The sequence below is a fragment of the Amphibalanus amphitrite genome, unplaced genomic scaffold (genome assembly GCF_019059575.1).
Source record: "Amphibalanus amphitrite isolate SeventyFive unplaced genomic scaffold, NRLGWU_Aamphi_draft 000072F_arrow, whole genome shotgun sequence".
Classification (NCBI taxonomy): Eukaryota; Metazoa; Arthropoda; class Thecostraca; order Balanomorpha; family Balanidae; genus Amphibalanus; species Amphibalanus amphitrite.
The window spans coordinates 684,056-711,232 of NW_024881568.1; the positions used below are offsets into that span (position 1 = coordinate 684,056).

A 27,177-nucleotide genomic window follows, 5' to 3' on the forward strand; every position below is an offset into this window, starting at 1 on the left:
AACTGTGATGATATAATCGATTTTTTTGTTTAAATTGCAGGATGCATTGTGCATTTAAGGCAACTTGATATAGCTTTGTTGTGACTTCTTAGATGTGGTTTCTGGCATTTCACCACAATTCACAATCTGAATCCAAAAGCACTTCCCTTGTCCACAGAACTGACGGTGAGTTGTGAGGTGGCAGCAACTCTGATGAACCTTCTGAGTGGCTTCAAATGTGCATGCAAGCTACCACCATAAATTTAGGCATGCGCACACAATACACCTTGGTACCTTCTACTGGTTCCGTGCTGCTGTTTCAGTGCTATAAGTCTCGTAGTCCCTACCATATTTGTGATGTAAAGTCTTAATCGTTTTCCATTGATGTTGACGTGTGATATTTTTTAGAATATGACCTGAGTTATATTTATTAATTTCAGAAGAACGTCTATTTGGGCTGATTGTGTTTTCTGCTTTGTTTGAAGTGTTGTTCTAAATATTTTAGGATTTTGAGTTTTATTCAAACCTTCAGGGACATATTCATGTAATCCACTACCTATTCAATGTTTTCTTTTTTGTCAGGCAGATTAACCTAATTGAAACCATAATCTCTCTTTATCATACCAGATTAAAACTCAGACTATGTCATAGCTAAATATGTCAATCATTTGGTGCATATGACCTCATAAAGAACTTGTTCATGTGTGCTCTTGATTTTTCTCTATCAATGTTCTTGATTTGTGCAATGTTTTTTTTTCAATATGCATGAGTGCTGGAGTTCACTATTAGTATTAGCAACAGTGACAGTACAAGAAGTCATCACTTTTAATTATTTCAGTGAATAGGAGATACCTACCTACCTACCTACTACATTAGGGTGACCGGTTTTGCAAAAAGTTTCGAAAAGTTTTGCTCCCCAGGTCCAATCTAACGTATTTGGGGGTGCTGATCACGAATCCGGCGGAAAAAATATAAAATTCGAATTTTTTTTGACCGCCCCGGCTCTTTGAATATTTCCGGTTTTCTCAATTTTTGCATGTTTTTGAATAATATGATGAATGTAATGAAAAAATTTTAACAATGTATCGCTAAATGCATGTACCAGTCGATTCGGCATACAGCGGCGTCGAAATCGGCACGCCGCCTGCTTCACCGGCCTCGCAGGAAAGCATAAGGCTCGGAAGGTTTGCGTTAGTTACCCGATTCTCTCCATAGATGGCGCTGGCGTAGCCGCCCGCCGGCCGGTCGTTGCCGTGCCGTTCACAGCCCCGGCGGTCACTTGCGACCGTCGTGGTCGTTATGCTACGTCTATCAAAGCACGACAGAAGTGCTCACTTCATTTTTATGTTACTTCAGACACATTTTAGACCTAATGTTGAATTGGATAAATGACTATCGTGCATTGGCGAAATAGTGGAGTGCGCTCGGGAGCCATTTACAATAGCGAGGAGCGTAGGTGGATTGATCTGAGTAACACATGACACTGCGTTCACTGTTGATATGAAGTTTATTCACACTATGTAGTCGGGTGACAAGAGATCAAAGTGACTAACATACCTTGTGTACGACACATGGATGAAGCTAATGCTACTTTTTTCATTTTGTTTCGGTAGGCCCGTTTGTTCAGAGCGTAGCCGTCCTGTCGGTCTGCGCCTGTTACAGCTGTGACTGATTCGGTGGTCAGCTTTACAGCCCTTTCGGTGGATGGCAGGGGGGTATGGCATGGGTATGGCAGGGGACCCCCGTTTTAAGGGGAGTCTGTAGAAAGTCGCGCAACTCATCCTCGCTCATGTGTCAATGTCTCGGCCCTCGTCAACCGCTCGCTGCACGTTAACCAGTTCCATATAGTTGTTCGCTTGAACGTTAATTTCCGGCAGCCGGAAGTGCCGAATGGGCTGCTGCTGTGGCGGTGGGGGTGGCAGCTTTGGCGGCGGTCGTGGCGGCGGTGCCGGCGGTGGTGGTGGTGGTGGTGATGGCCGCCGCCGTTTCAGACGCCGCTGCTGCTGTTGTGGCGTCGGCGGCGGGGCGGCGCCGGTATTACATGTCGGTAGAGCAGCCCTCTGACGAGCTGTGCCTGCTGGCACGATACATAGTTTGTGTGTATGTGCCCGGTATAATTTGCATCAAACAGAAATCGGACGTGGTGTATGCACCCTCTCACGTGTGCCAGCAGCTGCGCCGCCAGCGGCTGAACTTCACTGGCGAGTCGCTGGCGTGCATGCAAAGTAGCGCGAGAGGAATGCTTACATGGCTCATGAGGAAAATGTGCTGCTCGCCATGCTCGGCGATGAAAATCATGGCATTAGGGCAGATGCAGTCCGCATAATCCGGAGCATTCGTCAAAAAGGGCAGCGACAGGAGCAGCCGCCGTTCCCGCCCCCGCCACAGCAGAAGCAGCGGCGACAGAGGCGGCGGCCACCGCCACCACCACCGCCGCCCCCGCCGCCGCCGCCACAACAGCAGCAGCGGCGTCTGAAACGGCGGCGGCCACCACCACCACCGCCGGCACCGCCGCCACGACCGCCGCCAAAGCTGCCACCCCCACCGCCACAGCAGCAGCCCATTCGGCACTTCCGGCTGCCGGAAATTAACGTTCAAGCGAACAACTATATGGAACTGGTTAACGTGCAGCGAGCGGTTGACGAGGGCCGAGACATTGAGCCCCCTTGTGTACGGCACATGAGCGAGGATGAGTTGCGCGACTTTCTACAGACTCCCCTTAAAACGGGGGTCTCCTGCCATACCCAATCCACCGAAAGGGCTGTAAAGCTGACCACCGAATCAGTCACAGCTGTAACAGGCGCAGACCGACAGGACGGCTACGCTCTGAACAAACGGGCCTACCGAAACAAAATGAAAAAGTAGCATTAGCTTCATCCATGTGTCGCACACAAGGTATGTTAGTCACTTTGTTCTCATGTCACCCGACTACATAGTGTGAATAAACTTCATATCAACAGTGAACGCAGTGTCATGTGTTACTCAGATCAATCCACCTACGTTCCTCGCTATTGTAAATGGCTCCCGAGCGCACTCCACTATTTCGCCAATGCACGATAGTCATTTATCCAATTCAACATTAGGTCTAAAATGTGTCTGAAGTAACATAAAAATGAAGTGAGCATTTCTGTCGTGCTTTGATAGACGTAGCATAACGACCACGACGGTCGCAAGTGACCGCCGGGGCTGTGAACGGCACGGCAACGACCGGCCGGCGGGCGGCTACGCCAGCGCCATCTATGGAGAGTCTGGTAACTAACGCAAACCTCCCGAGCCTTATGCTTTCCTGCGAGGCCGGTGAAGCAGGCGGCGTGCCGATTTCGACGCCGCTGTATGCCGAATCGACTGGTACATGCATTTAGCGATACATTGTTAATATTTTTTCATTACATTCATCATATTATTCAAAAACATGCAAAAATTGAGAAAACCGGAAATATTCAAAGAGCCGGGGCGGTCAAAAAAAAATCGAATTTTATATTTTTTCCGCCGGATTCGTGATCAGCACCCTCAAATACGTTAGATTAGACCTGGGGAGCAAAACTTTTCGAAACTTTTTGCAAAACCGGTCACCCTACTACTACATACACTCATTGTGTATGTAGTATATACACATACACATAACACATACATATATACACATAATATACATACACATACCTGCTACATGTACATACTCATTGTGGCGGTGGGTCAGTTGGTGTGTGAATGTTTTCATAAATTTTGAACAATATTTACTTTGGAATGAGTTTGCATGTCCTTAGTAGGGGAAGGGAATTATGGAGTCGTTTATTCAGATGGATATTTAATTTTACCTTGAGTTGAAAAGCCTGCATTTTGTAATAGGTACATCTTTAAAGAAAATCATGTAATACAGTGAATAAAATGCATTGTGACATCTATGGATAAATCAGTCCACTAAGGCATATTAACATTTTGCAATGTTGTTTTGCAAGAATATTTTTTAGTCTCATTAACAATGTTCACAACTCATATTACATTAGTAATTATGTTAATTCTGCTAATGTAAAAGCATTCAATGATCCACACTGCAGTGCTGACATGGTATTTTACCATTTGTCTGTTTCAGCTCGCTTTCTCCTGAATCTCAACACCATGCCCTCTCATCAGTGAGGGACTGCAGAAGTTTTTGGCTGTGGGTCATCCAGTCTTCACCGGATCTAGCCACCAAGGCATCCTTCGGTGAGGCGGTGTCGCTAGTGCGCACGCGGCCGCGTCCGGCCTTCGGTCGTCGCCATGGACGTGCCGCCTGACCGCCAGGTAGCCGACTACTTCATCCACTGCGGGCTGCCCGAGCAGCTGTGCGAGCTGGACGCGCCGCTCGAGGACTTTCCGCTCAAACCGTCCCACAACTATGCGCCGATCACGGACGTGGCCGTCATCTTTCCGTCCGAGGAGCCGGTGCCGTCCGGCTACCGGTGCATCGAGAAGACGCCCACAGGTCGGTGGCCGCGCTACGGGGCCGCGGGACCGGGGGAGAATGGCAGAGGGTAGGGTGCATTATGGGGAGGGCTGGTACCTTTTTTTCTGATGGATGGCTGGCTCTTTTGGGTGACCTATCACGTTATTATTCTGGACCAGATGTCAGAAGGGTAAAAAGAAAAGATCAACGTTCTGCCGGGGTTTGACATTTCACGGGTATGAGATAGCCTGGCTTACGACCATAACTGGCTAGCCTTGGAATGCAGCGGGATGTCATCGTATTTGCATAATGTGCATTTATGTGCCCTCACTGAGCACATGTGTTCCGTCTGCCGGCGTCTGGCTGTGAGTCAGGGGGCGGCTCTGCAGCTAACGTGCCTGTGTTTACGTTTGACAGCGTGTGTCCGTGTCGCCAGGTCTGTCGGCCGACCTGAACCACGGCAGCATCCGCAGTCCCGAGGTGCTGCTCTGCTACAAACGCGGCTGGGACAAGCCACCGCTCGTCGACATCGGGTTAGTTTCGGAGCCGGGGGTGGGCGCGTGACCCTGAGTACACAAATAGACACAAATATACAAGCATGACATGTTAGAATAGTATGTCCATCGCTGGTTTTACCGACAAAGAGATGCCCTGCTTTGTCGGAACCCGTCAGCGAGCAGCCTGTCGGAGCGTTTGATTAATCGATATCGCCGGTTCTGTTCTGTTTTTGCGTCGTGAGCTGACGCACCGCTCCCGGCTGACCTCGGAAACGCAATAGACGCGGCGCTTCGCTGTCGCGTTGATACCTTTCAATCGCCTGTAGCTGAGACAAGTCGTGCGGCTCGGCTGGAAATTCGATACTGTCAGTCATGTCGTCACTGATGTGATCTGTCTCAATCGGAGCTGGGTCCCACTCCATGGCAGCCGGCCGGGAGGGCTATCTCCGGCTGACCGAGCAGCGGCGGCGGTCCGACGTGTTGCCGCTCCGACGCTGCACGTTTTCCTGCGGCATGACTCCGGGATCGGCCGCTTTCTCCCGCGTCCGGCGTGCTCGGTCCGCCCGTTTTTCCACGCTGTGTCGTGCGGCCGCCGGACCGCCCAGCTGGCTGACTGTTTGGTAACGTGTGGTAGCGTTGCTGGGAGACGGCCGGCCGACAGAGCCCGGGTTTCCTGACGGCATTATCTACCACTGCAGACGACCGGCCATCACCCGAGGCCGCCGCTGTTTAAATAACAGTAATTTGACTCGGGCTCGTGCCGAGTTGATACAGCCGGGTGGGCGGCCCCAGCCGGCCGCGCCGGGCGGGAGCTCGGCGGATGCGCCGCGTTTCGGGGCCTGATTGTATAATTCGGTCGGATGAGCCGGGCGGCGGCGGCGGCTGCCGTTTGACGTCCGGCTCCCGGGGGCCCGGGGGCCCGGTGGGTCAGATTGGATTGGCCCTCCCCGCCGGTGGACACCCACACTCACGCTCCCGTGGTCTGGTGGGTCAGATGGGGTGACCCGCCGCGCTGTGGACACCCACACTCTCTAGGTCTATTGTAGGAGACGCCTGCGGGAAAAGTCCGATCTCACATCGAAACCGCTTGAACTTTCGGGTCACGGCTACGAGTTCAAAGGAATCAATTTACACAGAAATCTCGCTACTCTTAACTGACATTAATAATGTGTTGCGTAGGTAAAGTTTTTTATTCTTCAAGCGTATTGTAGCAAACTTCGCCGATAAAAATATTCGCAATCGTCATGTGCCGTCACGCTGATATCCTGGTTAAACGTTTCAGCTTTTTTGTGGATGTTTGATAGGCTTTTTAGTTTTTGCTTAGCGCCGGCTTCTATTAATTGATTTTGGCAGTAACGTAGTCGTAAACCATCGTTATTTGGGCACCTTGTCCTTGAGGGGGCTGAACTCCGATTGACTCATGATTCCCTGCGACAGAACCCGGGAGTCTCTATTTTCTTTTTGTTTTATTTATCCTCGTATTTCCCCCTTTGTGCCTCCTCTATCTCCTTCCTTGCCCCCCCCCCTTCCTTCCTTCGTCAGTGGGCGTCTCACCGTTTCTCTCTCCCCTCAGCGTGCTGTACGATGGCAAGGAGTACGTGATGCCCGACTCGCAGGTGGTCGAGTTCACTCCCACCGGCCGGATAGCCAACGTGAACAACAGCACTGCGCGCACGTACATCACGTACAGACGTGCGTCCGACTCCTCGCCCTGCAACGAGCTGGTCGTCACAGACATTTGCGTCATCGTGCTCACTAAGGATGAGGTGAGACGGGAACGGGTGAGCAGGGTTAGAAGTGGCGAGGTGAGAGAGCTGCCCGGGCTAATCTTCGGAGAAAGGAGGAATTGTGTTAAAAGGTGTAAAGGTGTGAATTTTGTTATGATCACGGAAAGGGGAAAGCATTTTTGTGAGACGAGACGTCATGTTAATCGACGAAACGGTTGTGTTAACGGAAGGCATGGTCATGGACAGCTGAATACCACAAGAGTCGTGTTCATAAACGGTGGACTGTGGGGATTAGACGAGACAGGGTTTTTGACACTATTAATGGTACAAGAGGCCGGTAAGCCCGTTTGTAGTAGTGAGATGAAAGATAAGCTTATGTTTTCAAGTGGAATGTAGAGAGATCATCATTCTGACAAGTACCGTCAAGATGCGGTGCGTGTGTGGTCACTGTTGCCCTGCCGATGTGCCTGAGAGTATCTAGTCGGCTGCCGCGGCAGAGATACGAAATTGAGTGAGCTAGCCGCCCCGTTATCCGCCCCCGCTGCCGTGCTCCCTTCCTGTTGACTCTATGTATCAGCCCGGTGACGCGCAGTCAGTGATCCGCCTCGTTTATCTAATAATGCCCACAATGGGTCGGCGCCGCACGCCGGCCCATGTCTGCCGGATCGTGACTGACATGTCTCTCTCCTGAGTCGGAGTAGTGACTGTATTACCGTCCCTCCAGGTACCGCCGCACACCTACTGTATCATACCGAAGACCCTCAACAAGGGCATGGTCGGATCCGACGTCTACATCTGCTACAAAAAGTCGATGCGACAACCGACGAGGGTCGTCTACAAGCCAGGTGCGCCGTCTATAATTGTGGCAATGTTTCCTTTCATCTATTTTTTATTGAGGATTTATTTCTGTATGTCATTCGGGAACGTAATGTTTTAATCGTCTTTTTTGGAACACAGCAACTCTTCATATGTTCTATCACCTCTCCCGTCGTACTATTTAATTCCGCACACAAGTGGTACGTCCCCGCTCTGACCGCTGCCTATGTCTCCCTCAGGTCTGCTGGGCCGGTTCCCGCTGGAGGACCGTCCCTACTTCCCGCTGCCCGAGTCAGTGCCCATGTTCTGCCTGCCCATGGGCGCCACAGTCGAGTGCTGGCCCTCGCAGGCCGCCACGCCCAAACCCGTCTTCTCGACGTTCGTTTTTACCGTGGCAGACGGCGCGGAAAAGGTGAGAACGCCGCCGCCGAGCTGGATTGGGCGAAATTGAGTTTCGACGAGTGGTGATTGCCTGTGCGGCTGACGGCTGTCTGCCGAGCGGCAGTTATTGGCTCGTTGTTTATTTGGTGGACTGGTCGGCTGTAGTTCGGGTCAGTCGGGCGTGCGGTGCTGGCGCCGATAATTTCGATGTGTCACGAAATTTTTGATTAAAATGATTGAACGAGTGAACCCTGAACGCGGTGGTGGAATATTGAATGTCATTATGTCTCCGTCCAAAGTTGAAACAGAAATAATGAGGCAGTTTTGCCAGTTCTTCACAATTCTAAATTTCGTCTATGGTTTCCAAAGAATTCAATTATTCTAGCTAGCCTGCGTTCCCAAAACTCCGTGGCGGCATCGGTTTCGGATGGTACTTCCTGGTGTGTATCGGGTTATCACCCACCCCGCGCGGTGTCGTGTACTGGCCGACAGCGCTCTCCGCTTACCGTGGGGCCTGTAGTAAAACCCGTCTGATAGAGGTGTGTGACCGATAGCCGCCCCCTCACCGGGGTGTCTGGGCGATATCAGCCGCGGGGGCAGCACTCGGGCCCGGCTCCACTCATCGTTCAACAACGTGCCGATAGATAATAGGATGGTTATCGGAGGTATTTTACCACGTGTTTTAGTGCAGCGTTGATGTTACGCTACGGCATGCAATATGACATGTTGATAACTTGTTGCTGGTGGAAACGGGATGCTTGTGTTTCTATTGCTATTCGTGTCACCAGTTGCCTTTTATTGATTTTCCGATTCTGTTGAGTAGAAGTTGGATTGTTTCGTTTTTCTTCAATGGCAGTGTCTGTGTCGCTCTGAATATCAACGTTTTTGTTTGTCCTCCAGCCATTTCTGTAATGCGGTCGCCTGCTGAGTATTCTCGATGTGTGAAACTGTGAACCGCTTGTTCGGCGAGTCCACTCCCAGTGACTCTGTACCTCTCCGCCCCAGGTGTACGGCAGCTCCATAACGTTCTACGAGCGTTACCCGGACTCTCGTCTGACGGAGCAGCAGCGCCTCCAGCTGGGCATCGACACCCACCACCCCTCAGAGATCTCCGTCAACGCCAACAAGTCGATCGGCGTGCTCTCCCACTGGCCCTTCTTCGACACGTTCGAGAAGTTCCTGCAGTTTCTGCACCAGACGGCCATCTCGGGCAGACCCACGTCCGTTCCGCTCGAGAGGTGCGCAGAGGGAGAGTGGAGTGGGGAGAGGGGCAGAGTGGGGTAAGGAGAGGGAGGGAGGGACCTCGGTGCGGAGTAGGATGGTCAAAAGGGGGAGATCAAACACTGCACGTAAAGAGTAACCTAGATTTGCCTTTCACCAATCCAAATGAACCCAGGACTGTGCTCAGATGCCTGTTGGTTAGACCAGTAGCTATCGTCACATTATCACACAGTCTCACATACGCCCGCCTCTTCCCCGTCCAGGTACATCAGCCACATCCTGCTGGAGGTACCGTTCCCCTCCGTGGCTCGGCCGTACGTGCACGTGCAGCTGGACGGCGGGGCACCGATCGTGGTCGCCCAGCCGTACTTCTCGCCACTGCCCCAGAGCGGCGCCAGCTTCTGTAAGCTGCTGAAGAACCTGGGCCCGGACAACAGTCTGCTGGTGCTGCTGTTCACGCTGACGGAGCAGAAGCTGCTGCTGCACAGCCTGCGGCCGGACGTACTCACCAGGGTGGCCGAGGCCGTCTCCATGGTAAGGGAGGGGGGTACCCCCTCAGAGGCCGTCTCCATGGTAAGTGGGTACCCTCAGAGGCCGTCTCCATGGTAATCAGATGGCTGGGGTTGTGATGGTCTATTCTGATCAGCGTGTGGAAATTGGGGATGATGTTATTTTTAGCTAGTACCCAAGCATACGATGAATCTACATTCTACTTGGTGATCTTTGTCGAGTCTCATGGGTTTATCGATGAACATTGCCCGTTCCGATTTTAGGGGCATCTCGTGGCGCTGCCTGATTCATATGTTTGTTTGTGTAGGACGGTCATCACTTACCGGTTTTATCCATTCGCAGATGATCTTCCCGTGCCTGTGGCAGTGTCCGTACATCCCGCTGTGTTCTGTTCGCAGATGATCTTCCCGTGCCTGTGGCAGTGTCCGTACATCCCGCTGTGTTCTGTTTGCAGATGATCTTCCCGTGCCTGTGGCAGTGTCCGTACATCCCGCTGTGTTCTGTTCGCAGATGATCTTCCCGTGCCTGTGGCAGTGTCCGTACATCCCGCTGTGTTCTGTTTGCAGATGATCTTCCCGTGCCTGTGGCAGTGTCCGTACATCCCGCTGTGTTCTGTTCGCAGATGATCTTCCGGTGCCTGTGGCAGTGTCCGTAGACCGTACACCCCGCTGTGTTGTGTTTGCAGATGATCTTCCCGTGCCTGTGGCAGTGTCCGTACATCCCGCTGTGTCCGCTGGGCCTGGCCGACATCCTGTCTGCGCCCGTACCGTTCCTGGTCGGTCTCGACAGTCGGTATTTCGACATGTACGACCCGCCGCCAGAGGTCACCTGCGTTGACCTCGACACCAACACCATCTTCGTGTGAGTATCTACTGCGCACGGCACGGTCAGGGCTGTGACTGAAATGAAGAAAACAGATTCATGCTAGCTGTTATTTTGAAGGTCCATTTAGCGTCGAATTTAGCTTATGTCAAAGCTCATAACGCTGGATCATCAGTTCAGCAGTGTAGGCTTTTGCTGTTTTGTCTAACGCATTTTGATACATTTTTCTTTGACTCTGTGTTTGATGAGGCCTGGCAGACTAATCTCTTGAACACGGGGTCCACGCCCGTCCCCGCGCGCTCTGACCTCGTCTAACCCGTTTCTTACCGACCGTACGCTCACAGGGCCGAGGAGAAGCGTCACCTGGTCACCAAGCTGCTGCCGAAGAAGGCCTGCAAGCAGCTGCGCCACTCGCTGGAGGCCGTGTTCGACAGACTGTACTCCATGTCCAGGAAAAGGGTGAGATACGTGAAATTTTATGATGATTGACTGGTTGTGGTATCAGTCTTGTGTTGTCATCATGTCATCAGTCTGAGACAGGCAGGGTCTCAACTTGAGATGTTGTATTTTAAATTTTATTAGTTCCGGATATTTTTATTAGCTACTGATTCGTGATGTGTTGTTATCATGTGGCTGTGCCCTTCTGACAATATGCTGTACCCATCGCGGTCCGGCGAAGGGAAGCAGCCCGGAGATGGTGATTCACTGCGTTCCTTTCTAACGTGTTATATCCCTCCCCGTGGTCAGGTGAAGGGAGGCAGTCCAGAGATGGACCTCCGGGTTCAGAGGATGGAACACCAGCTGGAGATCGAAATCCAGGAGGCCTTCCTCAGGTGGGGCCCTGCTCAATGCACATCATGGCAGCGCTGTATTATGTATATGGGTGTTTTTTCCATAAAATAGAGCATGAAAAGACCCGTGACTTCTACCAAGCTGTGTTTTTTTATTGCGTTATGACTTTTGATGGATGTGCGGTTTCGAATTCTTTTTACGTCTTCTCTTAGCTCTATCACAGTTCCAGTTTCTATCTGAGCTCCGACTTTCACCGTCTGGAGCTTATGATACCCCGTCTACGGCAGGTTCATGGCTACGATTCTGCGCGGGTACCAGGCGTACCTGAAGCCGATCAAGTCGAAGCCCACCACCGGCACCACCGACCCCAGCTCGCTGTTCAACCTAGACGGTAAGCCAACCTGGGCGCTGACCATGGGAACGAGCGAGGAGTGGGGGATTTATATTTTTTGGATAGGATATAGTGCTGGTTTAGGACTTCTGAGAAGGCTTAGTTGATAATTATCAGTGTTGATATGCAAGAGAACTTTAAGTGCCTTGCTGTCTGAAGACAGCCATAACATTTCCGTATATCGTCCATATTACTGACTCCCGGCTGCCACTCTTGCCAGGTTTCCTCAAGTCACGGGACAAGGCGTACCAGCAGTCTAAAATTGGTAGTTCTAACCCCCGGCCGTTACCGTTGGCAGGTTTCCTCAAGTCTCGGGACAAGGCGTACCAGCCGTTCTACCAGATGCTGACGACGACGCAGTCGTTCATCAGGTTCATCGAGGAGCGCAGCTTTGTCTCCGACAAGGACGCCTACCACGTCTTCTTCGACGAGTGTCTCGCCAAGGCGAGTGCCGGGCTGGCGGCTCTCGCAATCGTAAATGCCTCTCTACTTGATAAGATGTGACTTGGGCTTTCTTGACAGCGGCATCTTGTTTTCAATGATTTCTGTTTCAAAGCAAGCTATCCCGGTTTCGATCAACCACATCTGTTCAGACTGAACCCGTCACATGCTACTCTGACGTGCCCCCTCTCGATGTTTCAGGACCTGGACTCTCCGGACTGCCGTCTGCTGGAGTCGGAGACCCCTCAGAGCGAGAGGACAGTGTTTGTGCCACCCCCGGAACAGATGGAGGGCAGGCAGTTTGTCTACCACGTGAGTTCGGGTGCTTACATTCCACTTTTCGGACAACGTGATTTAAAAAGACTGATTTCACTCTGTGAGCTTATTTCTTCGAATGCATTACCACGTTTGAAGTGATTAGTAAAATGAGTCGACAGAATTGCTTATTTCACATCGACGCGTTGTGAGCAAAATGGTATGCAAATGTCGCTAACCTCGTTACCCATTCATAACGGACCCCTTCTCAGTCAGTGGTCATTCGCCTAACCCGATCATCTTCATCAAACTGAGTTCTGACCCAAACCTCCTTCCTTCCCCTCGGCAGGAGTTTTGTGAGTTATGTCTTACTTCACCCGTTAACTTCTTTCTCTCTCCTCTCCGGAGGAGTAATTGTGAGCTGTTCCTGGTGCCTCCCATTAACTCCTCCCCTCCCTCGGCAGGAGTTTGGAGAGCTGCACCGGGAGCTGTTCCTGACCCTCCCATTAATTGCCCCTCCCCTCCCTCGGCAGGAGTTTGGAGAGCTGCACCGGGAGCTGTTCCTGACCCTGCCATTAATTGCTCCTCCCCTCGGCAGGAGTTTGGAGAGCTGCACCGGGAGCTGTTCCTGGCGCGCGCCACCTCGCTGCAGGCGCTGCCGCGTCCGCTGCCGGCCGTCGGCTCGGCCGCCCAGCTGGCCGGCCTGGCGGCCTCGGGCGCGGCGGCGCCCTCCCCGCTGGTGCGCCGCACCAAACACGAGGTCATGTCGGCCCGCAAACAGGCGCTCAAACAGGCCGAGACGCCGGCCCTGTGGGCCCGCTACCTGGTCGGAACGTGCTTCAGGTGAGCGGACGGGAGGGTGGCGTGGGGAGAGAGGGAGAGAGGGAGTCAGAGTGGCTGAAAGGAGGGATGGGGTGAGGAGAGGCTGAGGTAGGAGGTCTCGGCTAATGCCGTAAGCTTACTGGGAGGTTTGAAGTCGTACTGCAATGCTGAAATGATTAGAGAAGTCTGTCCGGCCTGGTCAGACAAGGTGAGCGCCCTGATGAACGGGGAATACGGGATTTCCGTGACTTGGTACTGAATATCTCGTGCCGTGCCGTCCGCCGTCGTGACTGAGCCGTTTGCAGGATGTGTACGAAGACTAGCCTCCTCACGCCGTGTGTCTGTGCTGCAGCCTATGGTTCGTCCACCTGCCCAGCTACGTGGAGGTGTGTGACAATAGCAAGGCAGCCATGGACGAGGCCTTCCAGATCATGGTGGTCATGCAGAAAATACTCAACCAAAGCGTCGACGAGGTGGGTGAGAAACGGAATTGGAAAACGGGGCACGGGATAGGAAAATAATTGGACTATATTGAACATGGTGAGTTGGAGCTATGAACAAAGCATTGCAGGATGACATGGTACACTCGGGGGCAGATTGATGTTCCACTACTCCCTACCCATCGGGCCCCCATGGCTCAGCACTGGCTGCTGCCAGTGTTGCCTGCCCTCAGACTGCTCAGCACTGCCTGCCAGTGCCAGTGCTGCCAGTGCTGCCACTGGCAGCAGCCAGTGCTGAGCCATGGGAGCCCGATGGGTAGGGAGTGGTGGAACATCAATCTGCCCTCGAGTGTACCTACAATGCGAAGAATTGTTTACCATTTTGTAGGTGTTGTGCCACATCAGCCGTGTGTGCTGTCAGCTGTGCCACGGTATGCTGATGTAGCTGTGCTCTGTTACACACAGGTGTGCTGCTGTGTGATGATACAGCTGTGTGCTGACGCCGCTGTGTGTTCTGTTACACACAGGTGTGCTACCGTGTGATGATGCAGCTGTGCGGTCAGCACCAGCTGCCCGTGCTGGCTGTCAAGGTGCTCTACAAGATGAAGCAGCTGGGCATCCACCCGAACGCGCTCACCTACGGCTACTACAACAAGGCGGTGCTGGAGTCGGAGTGGCCCACCGACACCATCGCCATGGGACGCCTGCTCTGGAGCAAACTCAGGTACGATTGGTCCCTCATAGAAAAACTCAGACGCTGCTGCTAGGTAGACTAGTCCAGAGCGAATTCAGGTGTGCACTGCCCCAGCTCTGGAATGTAACAAATCCAGGTACGCATGGTCCTCTGGAACAAACTCAGGTACAGCTGCAATCTAATCCGAGAGCCTTTCTGTCTCCTTTTCTGTGTCACCGGTTGTGTCTGACTGGCCCCCTATCTGTCTCCCCACAGGAACGTGGTACTGGCGGCGGCCGAGTTCCGGGCCGGTCCGCGCCGCTCCGACAGAAAGGGCTCCTCGTCCCAGCTGGGCAGCGGCGACCCGGCCGCCTCCAGCCAGTCGCTCGGACACACCATGCTAGGTACGGTTCACGGGGGCGACCAGTCGTTCTAGGTACGGTATACGGCGGCGACCCGGCCGCCTCCAGCCAGTCGCTCGGACACACCATGCTAGGTACGGTTCACGGCGGCGACCAGTCGTTCTAGGTACGGTATACGGCGGCGACCCGGCCGCCTCCAGCCAGTCGCTCGGACACACCATGCTAGGTATGTGATACAGCGGTGGCCCGTCGTTCTAGGTGCGGTACACGGCTTTCAGCCAGTCGCTGGGTCATGCCATGCTAGGTACGGTACGGGTATACATTACACAACCTCCTCCAGCCAGTCGCTCGGTCACACTATGCTGCGTGCATAACAAGGTGGCAGATCCCTCCTGTGTCCCGCCCACCTTTCTGATATCGAGATAGTGTGTCATCAGATGTGCGCTTTGCTTCCCAGTTCTACCTCTGAACTGGGATCTACCCCGGCCCCATCTGTCTCTGATCGTCTGTACCTCTGTGCTGTGTCCACAGAGGCGGACCGGGCGTCGTGCTCCTCGCTGGGCAGCAGTCGCTCGGCACAGTCCTCCCGGCCAGACGGACGAGCCGGTGAGTTTACGTTACCATCACAACTAGAGTGTGATGGATCCGGGTAAGGGGTTGTTTTATCGGCTTATCTGGAAATTGCTATGTGATTCACGTGACACGTCTTATTTTTACGTAACGAAAACAGTTTTTCCATGATTTGACCGGGTATCAGGCGGAGCCTCAGTGCCGTGTGATCCTACCTCGCCCCTCCTGATCTGACCTCCCTTCCCTCATCCCCAGCGCGTCCCTCAGTGGCGCGCGCGCTCAACTTTGGCCGGCTGGACTTCTCCGAGTCGGACCGGTTCCGGTCGAGGGTGGGCAGCATCGTCAAGACGTCCGGCTCGCGGATACCCGGCTCGCCGCAAGTGACCAACTGTGAGTGGGGGTGGGAGAGCGGGGATGGAGGCTGTGATGGACTGAGTGGGCTGGGAAGTGGGAGGGTGACGGTGACAAATTGTTAGTGAGCGGGGAGGGCGGAGTGGGAAGGGCGGCGGTGACACCAGCGCAACTCTGGGACCAAGTTGATGAAAATGGTCCGCAGGTCGCAGTCTTGCCAACGGTTTTTAGTGAATAGGGAGTCAATGGCTGCTATTTGCTGTTTGGATTGTGTGGTCTGTGACTTGACAAGTGTTGTTACTGCCGTTTCGTTCTTATTTTCGGAACTGAGGTCTCATATAGCTTGGATCTGCATCTCATGCCCCCCCCCCCCTTCTCAGATGACAGCTCTGCCGGCGTTCTGATGGTCTCCTGTCCGGAGGACGCGCCCTCTGCCGGCCCGCTGAGCGGCGGCAGCAGCGCGGGCGGCTCGGCGGCACCGGCCTCCGCCCGCCACCCCCTGGACTCGCCACACCAGGAGGAGCTGCGGGCCAGACACCTGAGCTGCAGCGAGACGCCCGAGCACCAGCAGATCTCACTGCTACGGTGAGAGAGTCTCCGGGACTCTGGTGATGTTAGACTGTGGTGTTAGCTGTTAGAGGTGTAGTATATGATATTAGAGATACTGAGAGAGACTGTCAATACTGCGGTTGAGATTGGTTTCACTGGATGCTGGAGCTGTGATTTAAGTCAATTACCGTCGGTGTATTGACTTATTTTCTCTGTGCGTTTTAGGTCGACCAGTTTCGCGGGCGATGACCAGATTCTGGCCTGTCTCCGTGAGATGGGCCACGACAGTCTGGACTCCGCCGTCGCCGCTGCTGCCGCCGGCGTCCCGGCCGGTGCTGGGGACCCCGGCGCGGCGCCCGGCCCCGGCCCCGGCGGGGGTGTGTCGGCAGCCTCCACCCCTCCCCCGGCCGCTCCGCCGGCCGTCCGCTCGCGCTCGGCCAGTCAGGACATTAGCCTGGAGGAGCGCATCAACGAATACTACAGCGGCGAGGGCGACCGGCGGCGCAGCGACAGCCGGGAGCGCAGCGCCGACACGCGCAGTGTGGACAGCCTGGAGCTGCCCACCGACCCGCTGGGGGTGTGCGGTCTGCAGGCGCGCACCCCGGTCACAGAGAACGACCCGCTGGGGGCGCTGGGCCTGTCAGAGAGCCCGACCCGTACGCCGCCAGCGGCTGGCCGCCTGTCCGCCTCGCTCTCACAGGCGTCCAGCTACCAGAGCAGAAAGGCCAGTCTCTTCAAGGTGAGAGTGAGAGAGAGGGTGGGGTTGGTGTGATGAGATTGGTGGTCGTAGCGGGAGGGGTGAGGCAGGGAGTGGGTTAACGAGAGCGTGTATGCTGAGTGAACGAATGATTGAAGTGTGTTGTTAGAATGTCACTTATTTGAATAATATCCCATCTCATGCGCCTTCTCTACTCGCCCCACATCCGACCCCCATCTGACCACCTGTCCATGTTGGTACCCTCAGGCGGAGCCGTTCTCGGACGGGTTCGACCGGCCCGGCGACCAGGTCGAGAAGAACGGCAAACTGCCCAGTCCGGGCTCCGGTTCGGCGCTGGCCGGCTTCCGACTCCCGTTCAGGTACGGTGGCGCCGTGCGGTGGCTGGCTCGGCGCCCGGTGCGGCGTGGTGGGGACCGTGCATGTGAGCAGTTACAGTGGTAACGGATCGCTCGACTGCGGTTGGATGGAGATAGGCAGCGTGGGATGTCCAAGTGACTCTGCCTGCAGTCTGATCATTCAGTGATAAATAAAGGGTCTTTCTTGTTAGATTACTTTTTTGTTGGGATAATAACCCTAGATGTAAGTAACTTTACCCGTGATATATGGGTGGGCAGTTAACAAAAAGGCCTTTTGATTTTATCGGGATAATAATTGCTCGGGTGGGTCGAACCCTTGTTTGAACTATCCTGGTTAAACACGACTAACGCAAGAACCTATCGGAACGCTTCGTTCATGGTTCATGGACTGACCGAATCTACTTGATAGGCTGTTGAAACGTTTCACTACGCTAGAACTGCTAGGTCTGCCTTGATCGTTGCCTGACACCGTTCGCTTAGCGCTCGACTGCTAGCCGTTACCGATTATTTCAGCATGCCGTTTTCCCTGATTTTGCCTAGCCCTGCATTGAGTGCGCCTGGCAGTCGTAGCACGTCAGCTCGTGTGTGTGGTAGATCCAGTACGGACAGTGTGTCGCCACCCTGCATGTCCTGTTACAGCGCCAGTAGTAAGCTAGGCCTGGCCTCCAACCTGGCCTCGTACAACCTGCGCCGGGCAGAGCGGCGGTTCCGCCGGAGCATCGACACCATCACACCCGAGCTGGACGGGCTCATGAAGACCTACAGGTGGGTGCGGCGGGCCAGTGGTGGCTCAGTGAGCGGCCGTCAGCTGATGCGGAGCTATGGTAGCCTCGGTCAGCTGGTGGTCTGGAGCTATAGGGCTGCTATGGTGCTATAGAAGCTGTCGGAGTTGCAACGCTATGGTGAGCGGATTTGGAGCTATGGGAGCTACTACGGTAAGATGGTGGTGGTCTGGAGCTATTGGGGTTGCTGCGGTGAGCTGGAGCCGCGCAAAGCTTTGATGGGCTGGCCCGCATTCGCAGATTCGGTAAAGTAGGGCAGAATGTCGTGAGAGCATCCATCTTTGGTGAGCTGGTAGATAGTCTGAGACTATGGTTTCGGGTGAGTGATGGGGAACTGCAAAGGTCTGTGTGAGCTTTCAGGGTAGTCTGAACTCAAGGCTCTCAACTCCCAAGGCTCTTAAGGCTAAAAAGGAGGAGACGGTGGCGAAGGAGCTAAGGAAGCTTCGATGGCCTGGTGCTGAGACCCGAGTATTGGACCAGAGTGATGGGTGGCCGCAGATGGGTGAATTGATGGCTGTGGGAACTGGGGAGCTGCTCTCGATCTGCCGGAGCCTCCGTCATTAGGCTGCTGGTGCTGACTCAAATGAGTCAGTTGAGCTTCGGTGAGCCGGTGGAAACGTGTGTGGAGACAGGCCGGCACCCAGGGGCTACCTAGCTCTTTTGGCACTTTGAAACACTTTTGGTTAGTTTACTTTGCTTTAAGATCGTTCGCAAGATGTATGCCTTGCTGGCAGAATGTTGTAGCCTGTGGCATGCAGTGTGCTTGAATTTCGCCGTATCAGTTGACGTTTTCTCGCGATGCATGCCTCTTGCTGTTCTTATTTGATCGCTTGATAGGAATATCGACCTTGTTGTGCTCCCTTATGCTGTAGGTAAATCGCCCCAATGCTCAAATAATATTCCGCCTAAATTTTTTACTTACGTCTCTGCCTGACCTTGATGGTTGAATTAGTGACAAAGTTTTACTTGATCTGATGAAAGTTTTGAATGTCCCAGCTCCATCGATCTCCACTTACATCTGTAGATTTTACCGATGTTTTATCAATTGCGTTACATTGTCAAGCACCCTGTGTTCGCTATGTAGCTGACCGTTGTGTGACCTTGTGCCGCCGTTGTGGCCCACAGCCCTGCCAGTCTGAAGAACCACGAGCTGGTCAAGTCGGGGGTCAGCTCCATCCGCTCAGCAGCAACCTCGATGTACAAGAAGCTGGACGAGCTGAAGGAGGTCATGTCTAGCCAGAGTCCGGCGCTCACCAAAACCATGAGCCTGTGAGTTACTAACGAGGCGGAGAGCATGGCTGAGTTCGTGTGAGAGTGAATGTGTGTGCGTCTCTGTGCGTATGTGTGTCTGTGTGTATATGTTCGCGTTTTCTAGTTAAAATGTCCATGTGACTGGGCTACGAAGGTGAAAAGTTGAAAGTTTTCCTCTGCCACCTTCACTGCTCGACCGCGGTCAGGCTGAACCTGGCTAAGTACTGCGCTTCCTGGCTGACTGGCTGATCACCTTGGTCTGAGCACTGCCGCCTGGCTCGGGGGAGGGGAGAAAGGGTTCAAACTGACAATCGGGGCCCGATGGATGGCGGGTGCCATGACTGTACCGACTGCTGAGACCGACTGCGGGCGGGCGGGCGGAGCTCCCGGCAGCACATGAACGAGTGCCGCACCTGCGCTGAGAGCTCTGATGGAATGAAGTGGTGTGCTTAGCGTATGAATCGGTGTGCTTGTTTGGCTATGACGCATCCACACTTACGGCAATAAGTCCATTTGGAATAATGAAGCTTCCATACATCTATCAGATGACGGTCCTTTGGGACTTCTTGGCGCAAAAACTACACCACAAGCAATTCTGCTACTAATTTCAATGTTTTACAAGTGTTTGGCATTAAGACACCTGCCCCCCCCCCCCTGTAAATGGCTGATTGGCTCCACTATCTCCGTGTATGCCCGGCTGCGCGCGGCTCTGATCTCACCTCAGTCCGTGCTGGTTCGCAGGCTGGGCACTAGTATGCCGTCGAATTTCCAGTACACTGCGTACAGGTACCCGTCGGCGAGCGGCCGCGCGCGCGGCGCCCCCGCATGGCTGTTTGTCCCGCTCTATCCGACCGGCCGGCCGGTCCGGCGCTACCCGCATGTGTCCATGGCTGTCACTGGGGCACAGATTCGCACACTGACCTGCGCCGGGCGGCGGGGAAGATTGACAATGACAGGGGCTGATTTGTAGTGAGCTGATGCCTTGCAGAGTTGTGTTGTTAGAAGGGAAACATGTGAGACAGATGTTTTGGTGTCCTGATGGTGAACTGTTTTAGGTGTGGCAAAATATGCGCTAACGAACCCAGTTTGACAGGCTTTGTTTGATGTTTGTTTGCTTCGATGGTTTTTGTTTTGTTACTTCATCTCCCGGGTCTTATGATCAGTTTTACACAACACATACACATGATTTGTGTAGCAGGTCCTTCATTTTATGACAGCTCCCCACCTCGAACAATTCGCTCTGCCGTCTGTGTCAAAGCGAAGAGATCTGTATTCGCAGGGGTTTGACTTACAGTGTTTGTTTAGTAGTCGATGGCACAGTGATGTCTGTGCTGCATTGTTCTCTTCTATCCTTCTCGTAGCTAATAGGCATGCCAGCATCAGCTATTTGGACTACCCTTTTCTCGCTTCTTTCCAATATAGTCTTGCTCGTCTTTTAATATCACCGAGTGTCGCACAATAACAGTAAGCATTACAATTTAGTTAATACCCAAGTATCTGTCAACCTTTTCTCTTTAACTTTACATGACGGCTATTATTTCAATTTCCATTCAGGACAACTATTTACAGGCCTTGTCGGAAATCTGAGCCGTTCGCCTGGACTGTCTTGTAAAGTTCCAGTTTATCTACTAATCTGTTATTCGCCTATCGGCAGAGCAGCCTGTTTCTGTTTCGTAAGGAGTTGATTGCATGCTGTCAGTTTTGTCCGTAGTTTTCACCTTACAGACATGTGTAACCCATCCCACTTCTGACACCAATAACGCCCTCCCCAGACCTGACCCCCTCCCCCTCCGGACCACACCGGCTCCCGGCGCCGTCACGACCCCCCCCCCCCCCTCCCCCTTTATCAGGACCAGTATCGGCGAGGATGACGTGCTGGACGACATGCGTCACGCCGGCTCGGCAGAGGTGATCCCCGGCTTCTCCGAGGCCTGGTGCGACGGCCTCTTTAACGACACTCACTCCAGCTCCGGTAGGTGGCACACCGCCAGCGAGAGAGAGCGAACGGGCGGACGGACGTGTCTCTTTCCCTTTCTGTTACTGTCGCTGCCTCTCCATCCATTCATAAACTACGTCGCGGTTACCGATTGGGTTCCTTACGGAACTAGTACACGAGTGTCTTGGAACCTCATCTGTGTGTGTAATTAGACGTTATATGTATGTCTGAGCCCGCGTACAGCAGTACCATGACCCGCTCCCCCTCCCTGTCCGCAGAGCTGGCGGTGCCGGCGCCGCTGCCGCCCGCGCTGCCCGCGCCGCTCGCCCCAGTGGCCGTGGAGCTAGCGCTCACCTCCTGCAGTCGCTGCTACAAGTGCCAGGCCACCGTCTACGACGAGGAAATCATGGCCGGCTGGTCGGCAGAGGAGAGCAACCTCAACACAAAGTGAGACAGACGCCCGGCTGAGCCGCAGCTGATTAGTTTGTCATGAGATACAGCTGTGAGGCGAAGTACGAACGACGTGGCCTACGTGTGTAAAAATATTTGTAAAAATATTATGATTTTGCTTATTATGGGTCCGAAGTTCGAAGGATCTTGTCACTTATACTGTAACGTACTGGATAAGCGTCATATTGGAATATAACTGATCAGATATTCGTCTGATACCGACACCCACCCTGCACAGTCCCGAGTCGTCTGACCCGTCCGTCCCCGTCTCCTCGTCAGGTGCCCGTTCTGCCGTAAGCCGTTCGTGCCGCTGCTCACAGTGCACGTGCGTGACTTCCGGAACGTGAGCCGCGAACAGCGCGCCGCCGAGCAGCTCCAGCAGACTGAGGGCACCGGTGAGTGTGAGCTATTTCTCGTCACCATGCCTACAGTCTGTCTGACCGTAGCGGTGTCCTTGCTGGCTCGCTTCAAACCGCCGCGCTGGTACCGTGGTAGGAAACTGCCTGCAGGTGAATTGTGTCCCTTACTGCAGAATGCCCTGGTCAGACAGTGAGGGTTAGGTCCGAGTGGTGTACGATGATTACAAGGGCTGTTAGACTCCTGACGGGTGTATTTAACTCAACAGTGGGCTTTACTCCTCTGGTGGGTGTATTTAACTCCACAATGGGTGTTACACCCCTGACTGGTGTACTGTATCCCCTGCATTGGGTGTTGCACTTCGACGGATTCCTGCAGCGGATACTTGCATCTCTGATCAATGCTTTTATCCTACACTCATGGGTGTTGCACCTCTGACGTGTGTATTTCCACCCCCAGCGGGCGTGCTGCTGGACCCGATCACGCTGCCCTACCTGAGTCCGCTGGTGCTCCGTAAAGAGGTGGAGAATGTGATGGACCACGACGGCCAGGGCTGTCTGTCGGCGGCCACCTTCGTCGACGAGCACCCAATCATCTACTGGAACCTGGTGAGGCCGGGCGGGCGGTAGAAAATGATGATATTTTGATCGGATGCAGTGAGGGACGGGAAATGGGAACTGGCAATGCACCGAGTACTGGTGACGGAAAAGCGGTGGGGGTGCAGTACCTACTCGTGTACTACTGTGGAGCTTTATGTTTGACAGATGTTCTCGTTTGCGTAGGTAACCCCTCCCCGTGTCCCCACAGGTGTGGTACATGCAGCGGATTAGTGTGCCTTCCCACCTGCCGGGCCTGTGTCTCCACTGCCGGCTGCTGGAAGAGCGGGGCGCTCCTGCCGACGGCTGGGAGCAGGCCTCCTGGAGACACGTCCAGGTCCGCTGTCTCTGGGACAACCCCAAACTGCACGACGAGGTGAGATGGGGAGAGGGAACGGCCTAGGGTGGGGTAGGTATGCACCCGGGTGAGACGGCGTCAGGGAAACAAGCGCTGGGTGAGGTAGGGGATGAGACATTTGCTTGGATCTGTGCTGCATTGGGAGGGATTTTCAGGATTTTGGACCGCCCGTCTTACATTTACCATACGGTTAAGTCGATATGATTTTGCGTCTCTCCCCGCCTGGCTTGCGTACACTTGTGATGCGTCCCTCCCTGACATGCCCTGTTCTTCCCTTTGCCTCCCAGATTGTGCAGCCGATGTACGTCCAGTGGAAGGAGTCGCCGCTGCGATCATCGCTCGTCGACGCCCTCGTCACCGACGATCTGGCCTTCTCCAAAAAGTGAGAGAGCGTCTGACGTACATACTTTAATGGGGTGTGACAGTCGCTTGCATCTCGTATCATGGATGGCTAACAGCGTGTGTCGATTTTACGTTTTGCTGTGTGCATGCTACGTGCAAAGAGCAACTGAAGTGAAAATGTCTTTAATCTTCGTCCTCCCTGTTACAGCACTGTCCAGTCAGTACTCTCCTGCGTCCAGTGCACCACGCTGGACGCGGCGCTATGCACGCTGAGCTCCAACATCGGCGCGCGCCGGATGCGGGACAAGCACTTCTCCACCTACCGGGACATCATGTTCCTGGCGTTCGCCGCCATGGGCAGGGAGAACATCGACCTCAGTGAGTAGGACAATAACTGAATCTCGGGGTTGTGGTGGATATGGGATGGAGATGTGGAGGGCTGCTACAAAAGGGCAGTGAGGGTTGACTTATGGAACCATAGTTGGTAATGGAAGTTGAAATCGTCGATTAGATGGTTTGGAGGCCTCTGGGATGTTATCTGGTGTTTCGAGAATGATGGAAGTTTTTTCTGTTTGGCGAGCATATGAGATGAGCTGGTATCGGGTGATTTTGAGTGGCCCAGATACCAGTGTGGGCTATAGGTGGTATTTAAACATGAATACGAGCAGTTTTGTGGACAGTTCGTTGTGCACCGCTGTTCCTGTCCCGCAGTTTTTACCCGCGGATGCACATGTGTTTCTCGCATGCCTAACTCTCCTCTCCTCTCTCAGTGTTGTACGACCGCGAGTACCGGCGCGCCTACGAGGAGCTTCCCGAGGAGGACCGGCAACAGCTGAACGAGGCCGACCGGCCGCCGTCGAACGCGGCACTCCTCTGCCGCCGCTTCTTCCGAGAGCTCGAGACCTGAGACGACGTGAGTTCTGAGGTAGCTGGGAGACGTGAGTTCTGAGACAGCTGGGAGACGTGGGACGTGAGTTCTGAGACAGCTGGGAGACGTGAGACGACGTGAGTTCTGAGACAGCTGGGAGACGGTAGCTGAGAGCCACCGGCGGTTGGACGCGGATGGAGCCGTGTCGCGTCAACCGGGGAGTACGGGACAAAAACCGTAAGTTGAAGTGTTCATATATGTCTTTGTGATTAGGAAGGGATGTTGAAAGGTTAGACCGTTGGAGCGTAGTTGAGTGAGCGGCTTTCGGACCGGCGCGGCCGGTGAGAGCTCCAGCCACTCTGACATCCAGGCCGGTGTCCTCCCGCCCCTGTCAGCTGCCCAGCCCCGCCGCAGCTGCTGGGTCAGCCGCTGAGCTGCCGCCGTTATTTCTCGTCCACCCCTCGCACGACCCGCGGTGACGCTGACGATTACTAGCAGCTATCTCACGTCCCTCCCCTCCCGGGGCTATGTTGACTGGCTCGGGGTCTGCGATGGCCTGACGTGAGAGCTTTCACCGACGCTGGTCGCGGTGGATGCGGCAGCCGTGTATCGTCTCATGGCGTGTGTTCTAACGTCGATTCGTCACGTTCTCAGCTCCCAGCGGTCGTAATTCTGGCCGCGTGGCGCAGTTGTTTTGGACGTTGAGAATACTAATGTCTGGTGTGAGTGGATGGTCTAGCTCTGACAGGTTACCTAGGCGTTATTCCCGTTATACGTGATCAGCCGCCCGTGGTGTGCCCGTGAGCCCAGCTGTCAGTTGTTCCTGTGTTCGCTGACCCGCCGCTCACGGCTGCGTTTTCTAGCTATTTAGTCGCGAGTTTCTGCGGCGTCCCTGACTGTGTTATTGTGGTGTGTTCCCGGCGGCTGCCGTGTGTGTTCCGTTATTGCTGTGTGCTCCGTGTGAGTGTGGGTAGGCGCGTCTGCCACAGAGTCCGGTTTTAGTGCGGGCTGAGGCGACATGGCAGTTAGGAGCTTATCATATCACCTGGCGCCGTCAGTTGCTAGATTGAACAGAGGTTTATCGGCCTTTTGCAGCTCTGATAGCCCGGCGACGGGCGGGTTTATCGACCGTTCACAGCTCTGATAGCCCGGCGACGGGTGGGCTCAGAGTTGGTCGTTCGCAGTTCTGACGGTCGGGTTCAGAGTAGACCGTTCGCAGTTCTGACGGTCGGGTTCAGAGTAGGTCGTTCGCAGCTCTGACGGGCGGGTTTCAGAGCTAACCGTGCGCAGCTCCGCGGTCAGCCGCCGGCAGCCTATATTCCATGTTGTCACGATGCTAGTCCTCTGGGTGATATGGCCGCTGCTAGCTGTGTTTTCGATAGTTTCTCACCGTACGAACGAGGCGGGACGTTTTGGTTTTCTTCGCGCATGTTTTGATATTAGGGACTTTGTGTTGCGCCGAGCCGTCCGGTGGCTGAGGACGACCGTGTCGACTCGGGGGCGGCGACTGTGTGGTCTTCCATGTCTATTCTGTACGAAACCCTGCCGTGTACCGCTCCGGGCTTGGTTTGTTGCTGCTACCGCTGAGCCGTAGCGCTGCTACCGTAACACAGCTGCTACCCTCCCCCGAATCACTAATTAGGGCCGACTGGTGCGCCTCCGTCCGCCGTCAGAAACAGAGTGTGTTCGTGGGTGTTCTGCGCGCGAGCTCCGCGCCGTGTTGTCACGTGCTGTAGACAGATCTAGCTCGACTCTATGGTGGCCGTTACGGGCGCAGTTGTCGCGTCTGCCGGTAGGTGGCAGCGCTGTCGTGTGCTCCGTCGGGCGCCGGTAGATGGCAGTAGCGGCGCGTTGTGCCCGCGCGGTAGCGGTGGTTGGTAGCGGGCTGCATTTCGGGAGATTTATATTGACTGTATCCGTGTCCATATTTGTACTGAAAGCCATCGAGTTTCGGGAGAGGCCTGTGTGCGGAGTGTGTTTGTGTGTTCACGTGTACGAGTATCATGCCAGCCAGCACTATACATACCTATATAAACGTAGCTTGACTCGTGCTGCTACTGCACTGAACTGAAAATACAACCAGAACATTATTGGAACGGCTGTTTTCGCATATAGCAGGGCATCGATTCATGTATGTACTTGAACGCGATTTTTGTGGGAATCATTTGCGTATAAACAGGAGACGACGGCCATTCCAATGCTCGAAATCCGGGGCGGCTTAAAGCGAGCAACATCGATAAGTTCAATCTTCATTATTCAGCGGTGCTTTCTCAGCGGAAGTGCTGCCCACATAATACACATACTTGCGAGGCCACCGTGTTATCAGAACGTCCCTATGACTACCCAGAATCCTTCTTATGTGCCCCAACCACCCTAAAACATCAGAAAACTAGACAGTGTCACCCCCTCCCCCTCCTTCGTCCTCCCCACCTCAGTCGTGCACCGATATCATGATCTTGATGCCCCGTCCGTCGAGCGCCGCCTGGAAGGCGCTCTCGCTCTCCTCCAGTGTGAACCGGTGGGTGACGAGGGGACCCAGCTGGACGCGTCCGGACGCCACCAGGTCCAGGGCCAGAGGGTAGCTGTCGGCAGAGACGGGCAGGTCAGGGGCGAGAAACGGGAGGACCAGGGCCGTGGGGGCGCAGGCGGCTGGTGACTCAAGGGTAGAGAAGTAGGTATGATTGACTGGACAGAAACATGCTTCGTAAGTGCTCAACGTCTGTCTAGGATCTTGTTTATCCTCTGATAAGTTCTCTCCACGATTTGCCTATTTCAAGTCATGAACTCATGCATGAGACCGTTAACGCTAGTGGAAAAGTCCCCTTTTACACTACCCCTGTGCACGATAACGCTCCCGTATGCACCCTCTGAGACAGCACAGGGTGCCTCAGTCCTCAGATCCTTACTATCCACCCCGCCACTCACCAGTTGGCGTACCGGAAGACGCCGTTAATCTCCAGCTCCTTGGCGGTTATCGTCACCATGGGCAGGTCCATGTCGGGCGGCCCGCGACCCACGAACGCCAGCTTTGCGCGCGGAGCCGCCGCCTGCGACACAATATACACAGGCAGTGAGAGAAGTTGGAGCAAGAGAGGGCAGAGGAAGCGACGTAGGGGCTCGTTTTACTTAGGTACCGCTGGC

The 27,177-nt window shown here is 54.3% G+C and overlaps 2 protein-coding genes across 2 annotated transcripts in view; one reads left to right on the forward strand and one right to left on the reverse strand.

Moving 5' to 3' along the window:
* Positions 1–26,132, forward strand: LOC122379132 (DENN domain-containing protein 4C-like). The gene is made up of 33 exons (XM_043361078.1): positions 1–165; positions 4,070–4,441; positions 4,839–4,935; positions 6,473–6,665; positions 7,351–7,471; positions 7,682–7,854; positions 8,829–9,061; positions 9,308–9,578; positions 10,240–10,415; positions 10,721–10,835; positions 11,124–11,209; positions 11,456–11,559; positions 11,858–12,003; positions 12,202–12,312; positions 12,854–13,098; positions 13,430–13,550; positions 14,045–14,241; positions 14,467–14,594; positions 15,084–15,158; positions 15,378–15,512; positions 15,854–16,058; positions 16,248–16,761; positions 16,987–17,099; positions 17,736–17,861; positions 19,004–19,147; positions 20,980–21,101; positions 21,344–21,512; positions 21,795–21,910; positions 22,332–22,480; positions 22,680–22,844; positions 23,114–23,208; positions 23,377–23,546; positions 23,939–26,132. The coding sequence occupies exons 2-33, from the start codon at positions 4,237–4,239 to the stop codon at positions 24,073–24,075; spliced, it is 5,157 nt and encodes a 1,718-aa protein (XP_043217013.1). The 5' UTR covers positions 1–165; positions 4,070–4,236; the 3' UTR covers positions 24,076–26,132.
* The window catches only part of LOC122379110 (sorbitol dehydrogenase-like), a 4,001-nt gene continuing 2,947 nt past the window's right edge, over positions 26,124–27,177 (reverse strand). The window contains exons 6-7 of the mRNA XM_043361043.1: positions 26,962–27,083; positions 26,124–26,618 (exon numbers count right to left, since the gene is read on the reverse strand). Coding sequence (XP_043216978.1) covers positions 26,468–26,618; positions 26,962–27,083 — 273 coding nt within the window. The 3' untranslated portion in view covers positions 26,124–26,467. The remainder of the gene's footprint in view (positions 26,619–26,961; positions 27,084–27,177) is intronic.

Bases quoted from the DNA above. Each gene is read 5' to 3' on its own strand.
- LOC122379132 (XM_043361078.1), top strand. From the start codon at position 4,237: ATGGACGTGCCGCCTGACCGCCAGGTAGCCGACTACTTCATCCACTGC. The intron at 21,513-21,794 runs GTGAGACAGACG...TCTCCTCGTCAG, and splicing joins GAGAGCAACCTCAACACAAA to GTGCCCGTTCTGCCGTAAGC. The intron at 23,209-23,376 runs GTGAGAGAGCGT...TCCCTGTTACAG, and splicing joins GATCTGGCCTTCTCCAAAAA to CACTGTCCAGTCAGTACTCT.